General features: G+C 35.4%; 1 protein-coding gene across 2 annotated transcripts in view; it reads left to right on the top strand.

Moving 5' to 3' along the window:
* The window catches only part of LOC102010041 (coatomer subunit gamma-2), a gene marked incomplete at its 3' end in the record, with an annotated part of 104,765 nt that extends 91,511 nt beyond the window's left edge, over positions 1-13,254 (top strand). For both annotated transcript variants that reach the window (XM_005377554.2, XM_013510640.1), the window contains 8 exon segments: positions 7,178-7,273; positions 7,571-7,814; positions 8,948-9,023; positions 9,836-9,939; positions 10,487-10,612; positions 11,582-11,644; positions 12,108-12,247; positions 13,083-13,254. In XM_005377554.2, coding sequence (XP_005377611.2) covers positions 7,178-7,273; positions 7,571-7,814; positions 8,948-9,023; positions 9,836-9,939; positions 10,487-10,612; positions 11,582-11,644; positions 12,108-12,247; positions 13,083-13,254 — 1,021 coding nt within the window.
* Positions 13,255-14,267: the final 1,013 nt, after the last annotated feature.

The raw sequence follows: 14,267 nt of genomic DNA on the forward strand, positions 1-14,267 counted from the left end.
CTCTGCCATCTGGTATAAATGACTGTATTATTCTATACTTAGCACATATCAGGTCTTAAAAAATAAACCTAGCCTATATATCAGTGTACATTTTTTATCCTTGGGGAACTTGGAAAGTTATGAAAGTTGTTTTGCAGCTGTTTGTAAAATAAACTGGGATTATGTAGGCTTAGCAAGGATGATGTTGCTAATAGGAATAGAATAGGAATTGGCAAACTTTTCTCTTAACAGACCATGAAATAAATCTTAGGCTTTCTGGGCCCCTCCATTTTCTGTTGTGTATGCTTCTTTTTTTCTTTATAACTTTATTAAAAATTTCAAAAACATCTTAGCTCTCAAAAGTGGGATGCACGCAAGATTGGGCTGTAATTTACTGGCTTCAGTTTCAGAAATTTAAAATGTTTATATACACCAAAATATTGTTAATGAGGAAGTGGAATAATCCATCAATATTTAGTAAAACTGAGACTATATTGAGGGGCAAGAAAGAAGAGGAGGAGGAACAGGTGGAAAAGGCAGAGAAAACAAACCTATAGTTCCATTTTTGGAACTATAAGATCACTTTAATGACAAATGTTCAGTTTTGCAAATATCATGTTGATCAAAGTGCAGATTTTGTACAACATGGTAACATTCATACGAGTACTGAAAAAATAAGCAGAACTGAACTATGCATGTTGCTTGTGAATACATTTGGTAAACTGAAGAAAAGCAAGGAAATGGTAAAGATATTCAGGAGAGTGATCATCTCTGAGAAGGAAGCATGGGCTATGACCAAGGACAGGGAGGGAGCGTACAGAAATTTCAGATATTGAGAACTCTCTTTTTTAAAGCTATATGCTAAGTGCAGAGGCATTTCTTTTTATAGTGGTTTGTTAAATGTATACATATAAGTAATATGAAAAATGTCATAAGAGTTTTTAAAAACCATTTCAGAAGTGTTTTCCCAATTTTTAGTGCTTTCTAAAGGGAAATAAAGAAGGTGAAATTGTTGGGAAGCAAGCTTAAGGAGTCAGGGATACATCCTAAAGTTTGAGTTGTATCTCCCAAAAGCTTATCAGTGTAAATCTTCATATGTATAGATAATATACTCCTCTGCCTCTTAGATTCTTCAAAAAGAATAACTGTTATTCAGATTGCTATTTTGTCAATGGTGGAAAATATAGCTTAACTACTAAAGTCACATAGTCACATAGTGAGTGAGTGAGTAAAGATGAAAAACTAGATTTTCTAGTTTTGAATGCATCAATTCTATTTCTATATCTGCTGCCTAACACTTTGATGTTTGTATCCTTTCTTATGAGGGTCTACTTCAGACTTTGGCCTCTTGTTTTGACATCTTCACATTCAGATATTCATTGTGTCAGTTAAGATAAAAATGTTATTAAAACATTATGAAAGTTTATCAGTTGGAAAAAAAGTAAATCCCAACCTCTGTATTAAAATCAATTCCAAGTGAGTTTCAGTCCTAAATGTATAAACAAAAACAGTAAATATTTTAGAAGAACACTTACAGGAAAACATTTTCATAACCCTGGTCTAAGAAAAATGGTTTAAAGATATGATACAAAGGAAATTTTGGTAAGTTAGATGTGATTAAGGAATTTCCATTTACCAAAACAAAAACAAACATAAAATCAAGCCACAGAGTAGAAGTGCTTGAAATACATACACAGATTAGCTTTAGAAGTCTCATTTTGAGAATGTTATGAAAGAACTCTTAAGTCGAAAAAAGGCATAAGATAAAGAAGATACAAACGCTGTCTGATAAAGGATATGCAAATGACCATGAACATATGACAAATTTATAAGCCTTAAGAAAACACAATTAAAATTGTAATTAATGTAGTTACTAGAAAGGCTGAAATGAAAAAAATCAGGAAATAACAATGATAAAGACAAAAACTTTCATACAATGAGTGGAAATGTAAATTAGTACAGCCATTTTTAGAAAACTGGCAGTGTTTACTAAAGCTGGACAAATGCATATCCTATGACCCACCAGGTTCACTCCTAAGTATATACCCAACAGAAATGTATACACAGGGTCCATTTTATTTTTTGTTTTTTTTTTTTTACAAGGTTCCATTTTAAATGTCAGGCCAAGGTAAGAGAATAACCTGTAGAATCAAAATTTCTGAGTTTAAAATCTTGATTCTAGGGGCTGGGGATTTAGCTCAGCGGCAAAAGCGCCTGCCTGGCAACGCAAGATCGTGAGTTCGGTTCCTGGTACCGGAGAAAAACCAAAAAAAAAAAAAAAAAAAAATCTTGATTCTATCACCTAGTAGCTATGTGACCTAAGGTGAATCATGTAAACGCCTGCTGTCTAAGGTTCCTTAGCTATGCTGTGAAGATAATGACAGTACTTACATCATAGGATTACTTGAAATCTAAATGAAATAATAGTCAAGCATAATATTTCAGTGTCAGTTGTTACTTTGTTTTACATAGAGAGAAAATGGATTGAACTGCTGGTCCAAATTGATTTTTTATATTTGCACAAATAGAATGGTTGAATATTAAGATATTTGGGTTTGTTTTTTCTTCTCCCTTCCACCCCCAGTGCAGAGATGTAAATCTTTTGTAATATAGATAGGCTCATTTCTTTCAGGTTGCTTTAATTTTTGGAAATTTTCTCTTTCCCATTTTAAGATTCAGTTTAATTTTTTAATATGTAGGATATTATAATGCCTTCAAAAGTCATGGCTATAGAAAGAAGTACATTTTTAAAAAGTCACTTCTTTCAGCCTCCCTCATAAGTAGACAAGTTTATTACTTTCAGGTTTACTTTTTTATTGGATTTTTTAGTAAAGGTAAGAGATATATGTGTTTTTATTTCTTTGTCTTTTGTTGTATATGAAAAATAGCATACTATAGATTTCTTTTATACAGTGCTTTCTTTAACCTAAAAATGTATATTGGTAATCATTCCAAATTAGCTGATATTCCTCATTTTTATTTATAGCTACATGGTACCCTAGCAGATGTATGTTATATAGCTTATTGAACCAATTTCCTGTTTAGGTAAATTGCACTATTTTGCAATTGCAAACAAAGCTGGTGGATAGCCCTATGCATGGTTTTTTTTTCCAAAATACTGGAGGTATATTCTCAGGGTAAATTCTTTCAAACCCATATGAAGGGTAAATAAATACATAGTTTAGACACAATGCTCAATTCTACCAGCAGTGTTGGAGAGTGTCTCTTGCTCCACAGTCTCACCAATAGTGGGATTTTTTTTCTTAAGCTTTTGAAATTTTGCCAACCTTCTGAGTGAGAAATGGTATCTTAGTGTAGTTTTGAGTTTCTATTATTATGAGGGAAGTGAAGCATCTTTATGTACTTTTAAAAGTTATGAGATTTTCTGTTGGGTTTTTTGGGTTTTTTTGGTCTTCTGACCAAATAAATGAACATTAGCTGTTTATTTGTGAAACATGTTACGGGTATTTTCTCCATTTGTTATTTGTATTTTGGTTTTTCTGTGATGTGTTCTTTCATGCAGAAGTTTATTTTTATGTAGTCAAATTTGTCTTTTATTGTGCTTAACTTATGAGTCATCGTTAGCCTTTCCCTTCAGATTATGCAGGAATTTACCCCATTTTTTTGTAGTGCACTTATAGTTTCATATTTTACATTTATATCCCTAGTCTGTTGGATTTTATTATTGCATATGGTGTGAGAAACAGATCTGATCTTATCCTTTGCTCATATTGCTCTCCAAATTTTTATTCAAAAGGCCATCTTTGCCCCAGTGGTACGAGATATCATCCTTATCATACAGTAAAAGTTCCATATGTATGTGGGTCTATTTCTAGGCTTTCTGTTCTGTTGGTTTTATCTTCATATACCATTGCCATACACTGTTTTAAACATGGGACCTTTGTAAGTTGTATTAATATCTGTTAGTCCCTCCATTACATCTCTTTATTATTTTCCTGAGAATATTGCATGTTTATTTTCATATGAATTTTAGTATCAATTTTCTAATTTAATGAAAAATCTCACTGGCATTTTTATTGGGATCACATTAAATGTGTAAGTTAGTGTCGCAAACAACAGCCATCTTGACCATGTTGAGAGATCATAACCAAGAGCAGGATGTCTTTTCATCTGTTCAGATCTACTTTTGTGCCTTTCAAGAATTTTTATCAAAAAAAAAAAAGAATTTTTATATATGTTTTGAATGTTTTCTAAATGCTTATTCTAAAATATTTTTGTTGCTCCTGTACATTTTTAAATTATTTGTTTAGCATGCATTCATTATTCCTATTTATGAAATAGTGTCAGATTTCAACACATGTGTACAGCCTGTTCCAATCAGTTAGGATAATTAGCCTATCTCCTTACCATTTCTTTATGTTTGGAACTTTTGAGATCCTCTCTTCTAGTTCTTCATATAATATTTACTAGGTTATTGTGAATTAGTCACCCACCATTCTGTAGATGGGCTCTTGGTACGAAATAAGACTCCCAAGTTAGAGACAAGTGGCTCTTTTTCTTTTCTTTTTTTTGGCACTGAGAATCGAACTCAGGACCTCGTGCTTGCCAGGCGGATACTGTGCTGCTCAGCTGTATCCCCGGGCCCCAAGTCAAAGATGAAAGATGGTACATTACAGCAAGAGCAGTGTCCAGAGTATCAGTATTCTGGGGCTGGTTTTGTCAGTACCAAATCCTGAAGGACTGTAGAACACTAGAATTTGTTTCCTCTGTGTAGCTGTTTTGGTACCTGTTATCCAGCCTCCCTCTATCTCCCTCCTTTTAGGCCATTATATCTTCTATCTAGTTATTATTCATGTATGTAAATACTGGTATTTTTGTATGTTAATTTTGTATCCTGCTATCTTACTGAATTTTGAGTATTTTATTTTTGATTCTCTGGGGTTTTCAGTTATTCTGTCATGTCATCTTAACATAATTTTCCTACTATATTAGGTTTAGGTAGCACTGCTTCATTAAAAGATTATCGACATTTTCTTTCACTCTCTAGTCTCTGAAACAGTGTATTATACTCAGATTTGGTGCTTGCTGGTCGTTGGGAGTCAGGTCTCAGTTCCCCTTGGTTCTGTTTGCATTCTGCACATCTTGCTAGTTATGTACTCATGGCCTTTTGTTTCCAACTTTCTCCCTTTTGTTCCCTCCGTGTAACACAAGGTATGTTCCAGCCTTAAGAAGATAATAATGTCTCCTTCTAAAGTAAAGAGCACACTTCCTTCTAGCTCCCTTGGGAGCAGAAAGCAAGTGTTTATTATCTAGCCTAGTAGTGTTTTCCTTAAGAACCAAGGAAAGTAGATGGGCATGGTAGCATGTACTTGTAAGGCCAGCCTGGGCCACATAGTGAGTTCAAGGCCAGTCTGAATTACAGAGACCCTGTCTCAAAAAACAAAACAGCAACAAAAAAGGACCAAGGAAAGGTTGTTTGCTGCCCATGGTAACATGGTCACGTTCCGTGCCTCGTGGTTCTTACCTTGTAATGCGATGTATTGTATATCCAAGTATTATTTGGCTTTCTCTGCATTTGTCCTTCAGGATTAGGTACTGACAAAACCAGCCCCAGAATACTGATACTCTGGACACTGCTCTTGCTGTAATGTACCATCTTTCATCTTTGACTTGGGGGCCATGGATATAGCTGAGCTGTACAGCACCTGCCTGCCAAGCATGAGGTCCTGAGTTCGATTCTCAGTGCCAAAAAAAAAGGAAAGAAAAGGAGCCACTTATCTTTAACTTGGGAGTCTTGTTTTGTACGAAGAGCCCATGAAATTGTGGCAGGTTAACTTGTCAGCTACAACTCTCATACCTTTCATATTTCTTGACACTGGTCTTTAAAAGTTGTGGCAAATTACCCTAAAAATCATTTCGTCAAGTCATTATTGGATAACTTTCTGTGTTTCCTGTATCAGAATCAGTCTGTTCAAACTTTTTAAAATGTTATTTTTTATTCTTATTAGCAAATATATATTCATGCAGAATGCAATCCAGCTTTCACCAAAAATCTCTTATAAAACTCTATTTAATATTTATTGTGAAATAATTGATACACACACAAATATGTTAAACTACCATCTATTTTAAGAAGTGTATATAGCGACTGGGGATTTAGCTCAGCGGCACAGTGCCTGCCTGGCATGCTCAAGGTTGTGAGTTCGATTCCTGGTACCAGAAGAAAAACAAAAAACAAAAAAAGAAAGAATAAGTGTATGTACATTTTTTAAATTTAAGTTTATTGGTACAGTTTAGGTACACATAAAGCACATTCATTATAAGGAATTTGTATCTGTACATGATATGTCCTGATTTTTTTTTTCCCATTCCCATCCCCTCTTTTCAAAACCTTTTCCCCTCCTCATTCACAAAGCTGTTTGCATTTTATCATTCTTTTCTCATTTTTTCTTTTCCTTCCTTCCTTTTTCCCTCCCTCTCCTTATTTCCCTTTTCCTTTTGAATAATATCTTCCTATTTCACAATATCTAGTGTACATTTATGTTCTTATTTACATTTTCAGTTTCTCATACCAGAAAGACAATGTGATATTTACATGTGTGTTCAATTTATTTTACTTACGATTATAGTCTCAAGGTCCATCCATTACTCTTCATTTTAAGAATTTTTATGTGGATATTTACTTGGGCCAGAGGGTTGAAATCTGTTGAATGAACTTTTTCTTCGCTTTTTTACTTTCTTTTGGGTTCTCATTGCTTATCTTTTATGAACCATTATTTAGGTTCATTTTAGGCAACTCCAGCACGTTCTTAGCTTACAGTAAAACACAGCAAAATATGCCTGGTAGCTAAAATTATGAAGGTGCATTTCTTCTCTCTCTCTTTCTGTCTCTCTGTCCCTCTCTTTCTCTCTCCGTGGGATGTGTGTGTGTGTGTGTGTGTGTGTGTGTGTGTGTGTGTGTGTGTGTGTGTGTGTCTGTGTGTTAGCAGTGGTGAGGATGGAATGCAGGAGTGCTTTGCCCCTGAGCTATACCCCATCTCTTTTCAATTTTATTTTTAAATTTTGAGACAAGACCTCAACTAAGTTGCCCGGGCTGGCCTCAGACTTGGAATCCTACCTCATCCTCACCAGTGGCTGGGATTACAAGCGTGCACCGACATGCCAGGCTCTGTGTTTTTTGTACCATAGCGGGAGTCGCACGGTCACTCTAAGGGGAATGGTTCCTGTTTCTTTGCAGGTGGTGGTTGTACAGGCAATCAGTGCTCTCTGTCAGAAGTATCCTCGGAAGCACAGTGTCATGATGACTTTCCTCTCCAACATGCTTCGAGATGATGTAGGTAGAACACTCCCTAACCATCGCAGGTTACTCTATTAAATTCTCATGCTGTTGTAATTAGATTTCTTTATCTTCTCAGTATGCCTTTCAAATAGCATATTTTAACTCTGGTTTACTTTGATTACTAAATATGTTATGGTATTCTTTGTTTTCACATTTGGAGAAAAAAATCCTGTTTTTTTTTTAAATAAAAGAGAATTTAAATTTGAACGTTATAAGCATGTGTCTTGGAGTATAATCATTTCTCCGAAAAGTATCTTTATAACAAATGGCAGTTTTCTCTCTTTTTGCCAGGGAGGCTTTGAATATAAGCGGGCCATTGTCGACTGCATAATCACCATTGTGGAAGAAAACCCGGACAGCAAAGAAGCAGGCCTAGCCCACCTTTGTGAGTTTATTGAGGACTGTGAACACACTGTTTTGGCTACTAAGATTCTACACTTGTTGGGCAAAGAGGGTCCCAGGACGCCAGTTCCCTCCAAGTACATCCGCTTCATTTTTAATCGGGTTGTCCTAGAGAATGAGGCCGTCAGAGCTGGTGAGTCATGGGGACACTGATAATGATATTACTGCTGATCTTTTGAAAGTAACTCAGACTGATGGTCTCACCTTTGTTACACAGTCAGCTGTGAAAACAGACATTTATTCTACCATTTTACAGCCCTGACAATTCTTTGGCAAAGTCCTGTCAGTTCTACCTCCTTAAATTTTTTCATTCTCTTGTTTCTGTTGTTATGGGTGCTGACTTAGGCTCTCATCCATTTCAGATACCTAAGTGGTCTGACTGCTCCTAGTCTCACACATATCCAGTCCATTCTCCACACTACGAAAATTTATTTCATATCTAGTGTCCTTTAATAACAACTTGGAGGTTGAACGATACCTGACTTCTGTTTTATCTCTGGTCTCTCACTCTGGCTCCTTTGTTCACCAACACAGGTTTTATGCTCAGACTTGCTCACTTGGGTGTGATGATAGATCATATTTTCTGTTCTATACGGAGGGCCTGTGTACTTACTGTCCTACCAGTCTAATCTTTTCCTGCTTTTTCCATCTCACTACCACTACTTGTTCTTAAAATATTAACTCAAGTAATAAGTGTCACCTTTTTGTCTTCTCCTCCACCAATTCTAATATAAGCTGTCTTTTCTGTATTCATTTACCATCCAGAGTATAATTCTACTTGGGACTTAGTATGCTGTGTTGTAATTATTTCTTTACTTGCCTATCTTTCCTACTGTGGTGTAACTCTGTAAGGTCAGAAACCATGTCTTTTATCTTTCTACCCCCAGTACATACCACAATTCTTCATAGAAGTTAAATAAACAATAAATCCTTATTGAATGAAAGAAATTTAAATAAGAGTTTCTTTTCTACTCAGGGCTAGTTGTTTGAATTATAACTTCATCACACAGATAATATATAAAAGGTAGTAGGATAGAGATATAGCTCATACAGAAAATACACATTCTTCTTCTTCCTCAGTGCATGGAGGATTTTCCTATTTAGAGCTCTCTACAGCCTTGAGAATTCTGCCTATGCTTAAATGTATCAAAGAAATAAGATCAAGAAATGCTCAATAAAACAAGAGATTTTCTCTCCCTTGAACATGGACTGCTTTTCTGATTAAGACACCATATTTATATTGCTTCATTTTATGCTTTATAACAGCTGCTGTGAGTGCTTTGGCTAAATTTGGGGCTCAGAATGAGAGTCTTCTCCCAAGCATCCTTGTACTTTTACAAAGGTAAGTAAAAGAGTTTCTTTTTTAAAAAAATGGGAATTCTATATGGCTAAATAGTAAAATCCTCATTGTACCTTATCAGATGTACTATAGGGCCAGAGTAAAGCTGATAGAGTAAGTCAGGGATAAATAACATTTTTTTCTCTTTCTAGTAATTATGTGTGTGCTAGATACATATAAAATTTGAGTTTGGATTTCTCTGCGACTGGAGTCATAACAAAAATGTACTTCAATTTGTGCAACACGTGCTAAATTCAAAGAGATCTTAGGTGATTCACATGCCAAGTGTGAAAATGTTAGCTTTTCATGGACTGCATAATTTCCTATGTGATGGGGAAAAGACTTGCTTTAGCACTTGCTCTGTGATTGCATTTTGTAATTGAAGCAGGTAAATCACAAGCCAAAGGCTGTCTGGTTTAAATAAAACAAGTTGCCATTTGAACAATAACAGTAACCTGGATCCTGAATGCTATTTATTCTTTTAGTATCCTTAGAAAGTATACTATTTCCATTTCTTAATTTTTAGAGAAATCTGAGACTCCGGTTCATGTAGTTGCAGGTACAAGAATAGATTCTAAGCTGCTATTTCATTTTACTATGTTCTCCTAGTTCCTTCAGTGCCTACTTATGTAGTACTTGTGATTCACTGTAACAGTATTTCCTCAGTAACTCAGAACTGTTCCAAGATTTGTGGAGACTTTAGGAGCCAATGTTGGCAGTTTTATAGAGGGAGTACCATATGATCTTCAGTATGGTATTAAAGCTATTGGAAATCTTGGGGTACTGAAACATGCCTATTGTTTTTCCCCGGACAGGTGTATGATGGATACTGATGATGAAGTACGGGACAGAGCTACCTTCTATCTGAATGTGCTACAGCAGAGGCAGATGGCACTGAATGCTACATATATTTTCAATGGTCAGTGAGAGCCAAGGACATAGACAAATAAATGTACTTCTGTTTCCCAAATAGTGTCTTGGAACGTAATAGTTGCTAATGATTTGTATATTACCTAGCCCCACTACGCAAATGCTTAGTTTTCCTTTGAATACACTTTTTCTAGGGGAACTTGTGTTTACATGGATAGTGGAAATCCTATGAAACAATCTATTAGAAAATATTTCTTAAAAGTACAGGAAGGCCTAAAGAATATTGCTTATTCTTGATCTTCCTCTGGGATAGGTCTATCCTTTCTCCTTTTCCTCAGGCTCTCATTGCTCCCATATGGCTAAGGTGTTTTCTTTTCTGAGAGGTACTTACATTTTGTTGAAAAATTTTGTGCTCTGCTCCCAAATTTCCTTGAAAGAAATATGACAGTTTATAATTTTATAAGGCAGTTTTACATAATAGCCTTTATTTTTAATTTCTTAGATTATAAAATGGTTATCTTCCTTCAGAAAGCTTAGGTAAATATTACAAATCACTGCCAACAGATTATAATGCTGAGATTTCTCTGTCTTAACAGGTCTGACAGTCTCTGTACCAGGAATGGAAAAGGCCTTACATCAGTATACATTAGAACCTTCGGAAAAACCCTTTGACCTGAAATCAGTTCCACTTGCTATGGCTCCTGTCTTTGAACAGAAAGCAGGTAATGAAAATAGTTAACTGTTTGTTTTTCTATATACAAGTAGTTTTATAAAACTACTATTATCATACCTTCTAAAGTAGAAAATAAAATGAGAAAAAATATCTAATAATTGTTTTGTTTATTCAGTTGATACAAGATAAAGTATATTTTTATTAGGGATTTTCAGACGGCTTCTGGGTTTCGCATAAAAGCCATATGAAATATGTCCCAGTATGAAAGTTTTTTTTTTTTTTAAATTCAAAGTGTTGAGGGGCTAGGGATTTAGCTCAGCGGCAAAAGCGCCTGCCTGGCAAGCGCAAGGTCGTGAGTTCGGTTCCTGGTACTGGAGAAAAACAAAAAAAAAAAAAAAAAAAAAAAAAAAAAAAGTGTTGAGAGCACTTGAAATTAGTTGCTATTGTGTTTCTCAGAGCTGTACAGTGCTGTCACCACCAATTTTTATTTCATGTATTTGATAATCTTTTAGTTAAGCCAATGAAAGGTTTGTCTTGAAAGAATGTAGGACAAAGTCATCAAAAATATTTCCAAAGAATCTCTAACGTTAACACTCAAAAAGAAAAGGAAAAAAAAAAGAAGAAAATATTTAGTTACAGTACAGAAAAACTGGGAATGAAAGATCTTATGCTTAATCTTCAACATTTTCAAATATTTTTGTTGGTATTTTACAAGTGATATTTTTTGTTTTGATTATAAGCTTTGTTTTATAAATTGTTTTTCCTTTTATGACTGCTTTTTTTATAACTTGGTGTATTTAAAACAAACTATATTTTAAGGCTCACTTTTTTATATTATGTCCATTAAATATATTTTATTTTGAATGTCATCCCACCCAAAAAGTGACAAAAACTATGGGTGATTCAGCAGTAGCACATTGTCTGTCTGCTAGATGTTTCTGCCCTTGTTTTTCTGTCTGCTTTCGTAGCTCACAGTGGGGAGAGAAGCTAATGTGATTCACCATATCTGTCTTTATAGAAATCACACTTGCGGCTCCCAAACCTGAAAAGTTAGCTCCTTCCAGGCAAGACATTTTCCAAGGTATGATGATTTGATATGGAGAAATAATAATCTGTAATCTCTAGATATTATATTACAAAGACCACTGTTTTTATTCATTTTGATTTATTCTCAAGTCAGGAAATCTTAGTATAGCTGAAGATCATAGGTTATAGTTGCTAAGGCAACCTGGAGCTCATGAAACTTTCCAATTCATAATTGCTAACTTAGTAACTGGGAAGGTTGTTTTTGTCTGTATGTTGTTGGTTATTGGGCAATTCAAATTTTAAGAAGTTAGGAATTTAACTTCTTTTGCTTTTAGTCATTCAGTATATAAACTTGCTAATTTAAAAGATTATTTTGCTAAAGCTTGAGGGAATATTAGTTGAATGTTCAACTGTTAATAAGACTACAGAACATAATTTTTGCATTTATGGAAACATTAGCATAGCTCTCCTTGTCTTCATCATATCTTTCTTTCTTTTCTTTCCTTTTTTCTTGATAGAACAATTAGCTGCCGTTCCTGAGTTTATGAACCTAGGACCCTTGTTCAAGTCTTCTGAGCCTGTTCAACTTACTGAAGCAGAAACAGAATATTTTGTTCGATGTATCAAGCACATGTTTACCAGTCATATTGTATTTCAGGTAAAATAAGTGCCCTTAGTTCCCATAGAGACTTAGTATAAACTGGTATGCTTGGAGACAAACGTCAATTCCCCTTTAGCTTACGATTCTAGCTTTCACTTTTTTTATGAAAGATTAATATAGCAGCAATTCCAATTTTCTTTATAAAGCTGTAAAGATCCTTTCATATGATGGGTAGCTTTTAATTCTTAAAATCTAAAACTGAAATATCTGAAGAAACTGGACAACATAAAGTATAACTGTTTAAAAGTCAGCATTTAACATCAAGGTATATTAAATGGGTTGTTTAAAGAACTTACATTTAGGCTGGGCGTGGTGGCGCATGCTTGTAATCCCAGCACTTGGGAGGCTGAGGCAGGAGGATTGTTGCGAGTTTGAGGCCAGCCTGGGCTACAAAGTGAGCTCAAGGCCAGCCTGAACTGCAAAGCAACACCCTGTCTCAAAAAGACCAAAAAAAAAAGAGAGCTTATATTTGATAGCCATCAGGTTTCTACCATCTTGTTTGGTACAGCTCAATTTCAGGAAAGAAAAAAACCTGATGAATAATATAAAAAGAAAGTTTAAAAATAAGACTCTCTGTTGCCCAAATTAAAATCTTAGAGTGAGGCTAAGGGTGTAGCTTAATGGTACATGTGTACCTAGCATGTGCAAGACCCTCCCTGGGTTCAGTCACCACCTGCCTCCCCCAAAAAAGAGAAAACCTTAGGGCACCTGTAGTGCTGTTTAGAGCGGGGAAGTATAGTATGTTCCAGAGCTGAGCCATAGATTATGAGTGAAAAGAAACAACTTGCTTGAAAATATTTATCCTTTGTTTTTTCATTTGCTGACATTTCAGTTTGACTGTACCAATACCCTCAATGACCAGCTACTTGAGAAAGTGACAGTGCAGATGGAACCATCAGATTCCTTTGAAGTGCTATGTTGTATTCCAGCCCCCAGCCTCACTTATAATCAACCAGGAATATGTTACACTCTTGTTCGTTTGCCTGATGAAGACCCTACAGCAGGTACTAACCCACAGAAAAGACAACATGTATGATTAAGAATGCATTACTTCTTGAGTTTGTAAAATGTCTGGGTAAATGTTTAGGGTTCAAGAATGTGCTCCCTTTCCAGATTTTAATGATGATAATGATGATGATGATGTGTGTGTGTGTTTATAAAATTGGTTACTGCTGCAGGAGTATTAATTTAAAAACTAAAGTTTCTGAGTAAAACTTTGTTTATGATTTAATCTTAAAAGATACACTGAATGTATACAGTGGTAGTCCAAAAAAGAACTCAGGTTTTCTATTTGAAGAATGTAACCACTAGTGAGACTTTGTATATTTCCTGTTTCCCTCAAAGATTCATGACCTAGTGATGCTTGGTTATTTTACTAGATGGTTGGCATTTTAAAATACATCATTTTTAAAGGTCCTGTAGTATAAACTTGGTGTTTGAAAGTATGTTTTAGCCCCATGAGTAGCTTAACTAACCATTGTGTCCATGTGTAGTCATTGAGGGGTTGGGAAGGGTGTGGCTGGTAGAGCCAACTGCTAGTGCCTGTAGTAGGATGTACAAATTTGGGACTTGGGAAGGTCTTGTGCTGCATCTCTTTTCAATGTCAAGTATCTATTCTACTTCATTCCTTTCCCATATTCACTGCATAATACCCATTGCTGTTACCCAATTGTTACAGAAATAAGCACACATATCAATTTATGTTTTGAACAATCTTTACTCTTTTAAGTATAGGAAAAACAGAGGTTAACAAAATTAACAAATGGTGGGGAAGTTACAGAGTTACAAGAAATAATAAAAGTACTAGTAAATAGTTATCCCTGGTCATCACTGAGTTACATTTGGGGCTGACCCTGCTTTCCTCCATAGCCCCTTTCCTAACTCCCTTCTCTGATGTTGATTCTGGGGGGCTCCCGCCCAGCCTCATCTGTGTTAGGTGCTGAACCAGGCTACTCAGACTCGGGCACGAGGTAGATTCAAGTTGGCACCATTGCCGAGTCTGAATCCCAGGTGTTCC

This window comes from Chinchilla lanigera, unplaced genomic scaffold (genome assembly GCF_000276665.1).
Source record: "Chinchilla lanigera isolate Chin_1 unplaced genomic scaffold, ChiLan1.0 scaffold00009, whole genome shotgun sequence".
Classification (NCBI taxonomy): Eukaryota; Metazoa; Chordata; class Mammalia; order Rodentia; family Chinchillidae; genus Chinchilla; species Chinchilla lanigera.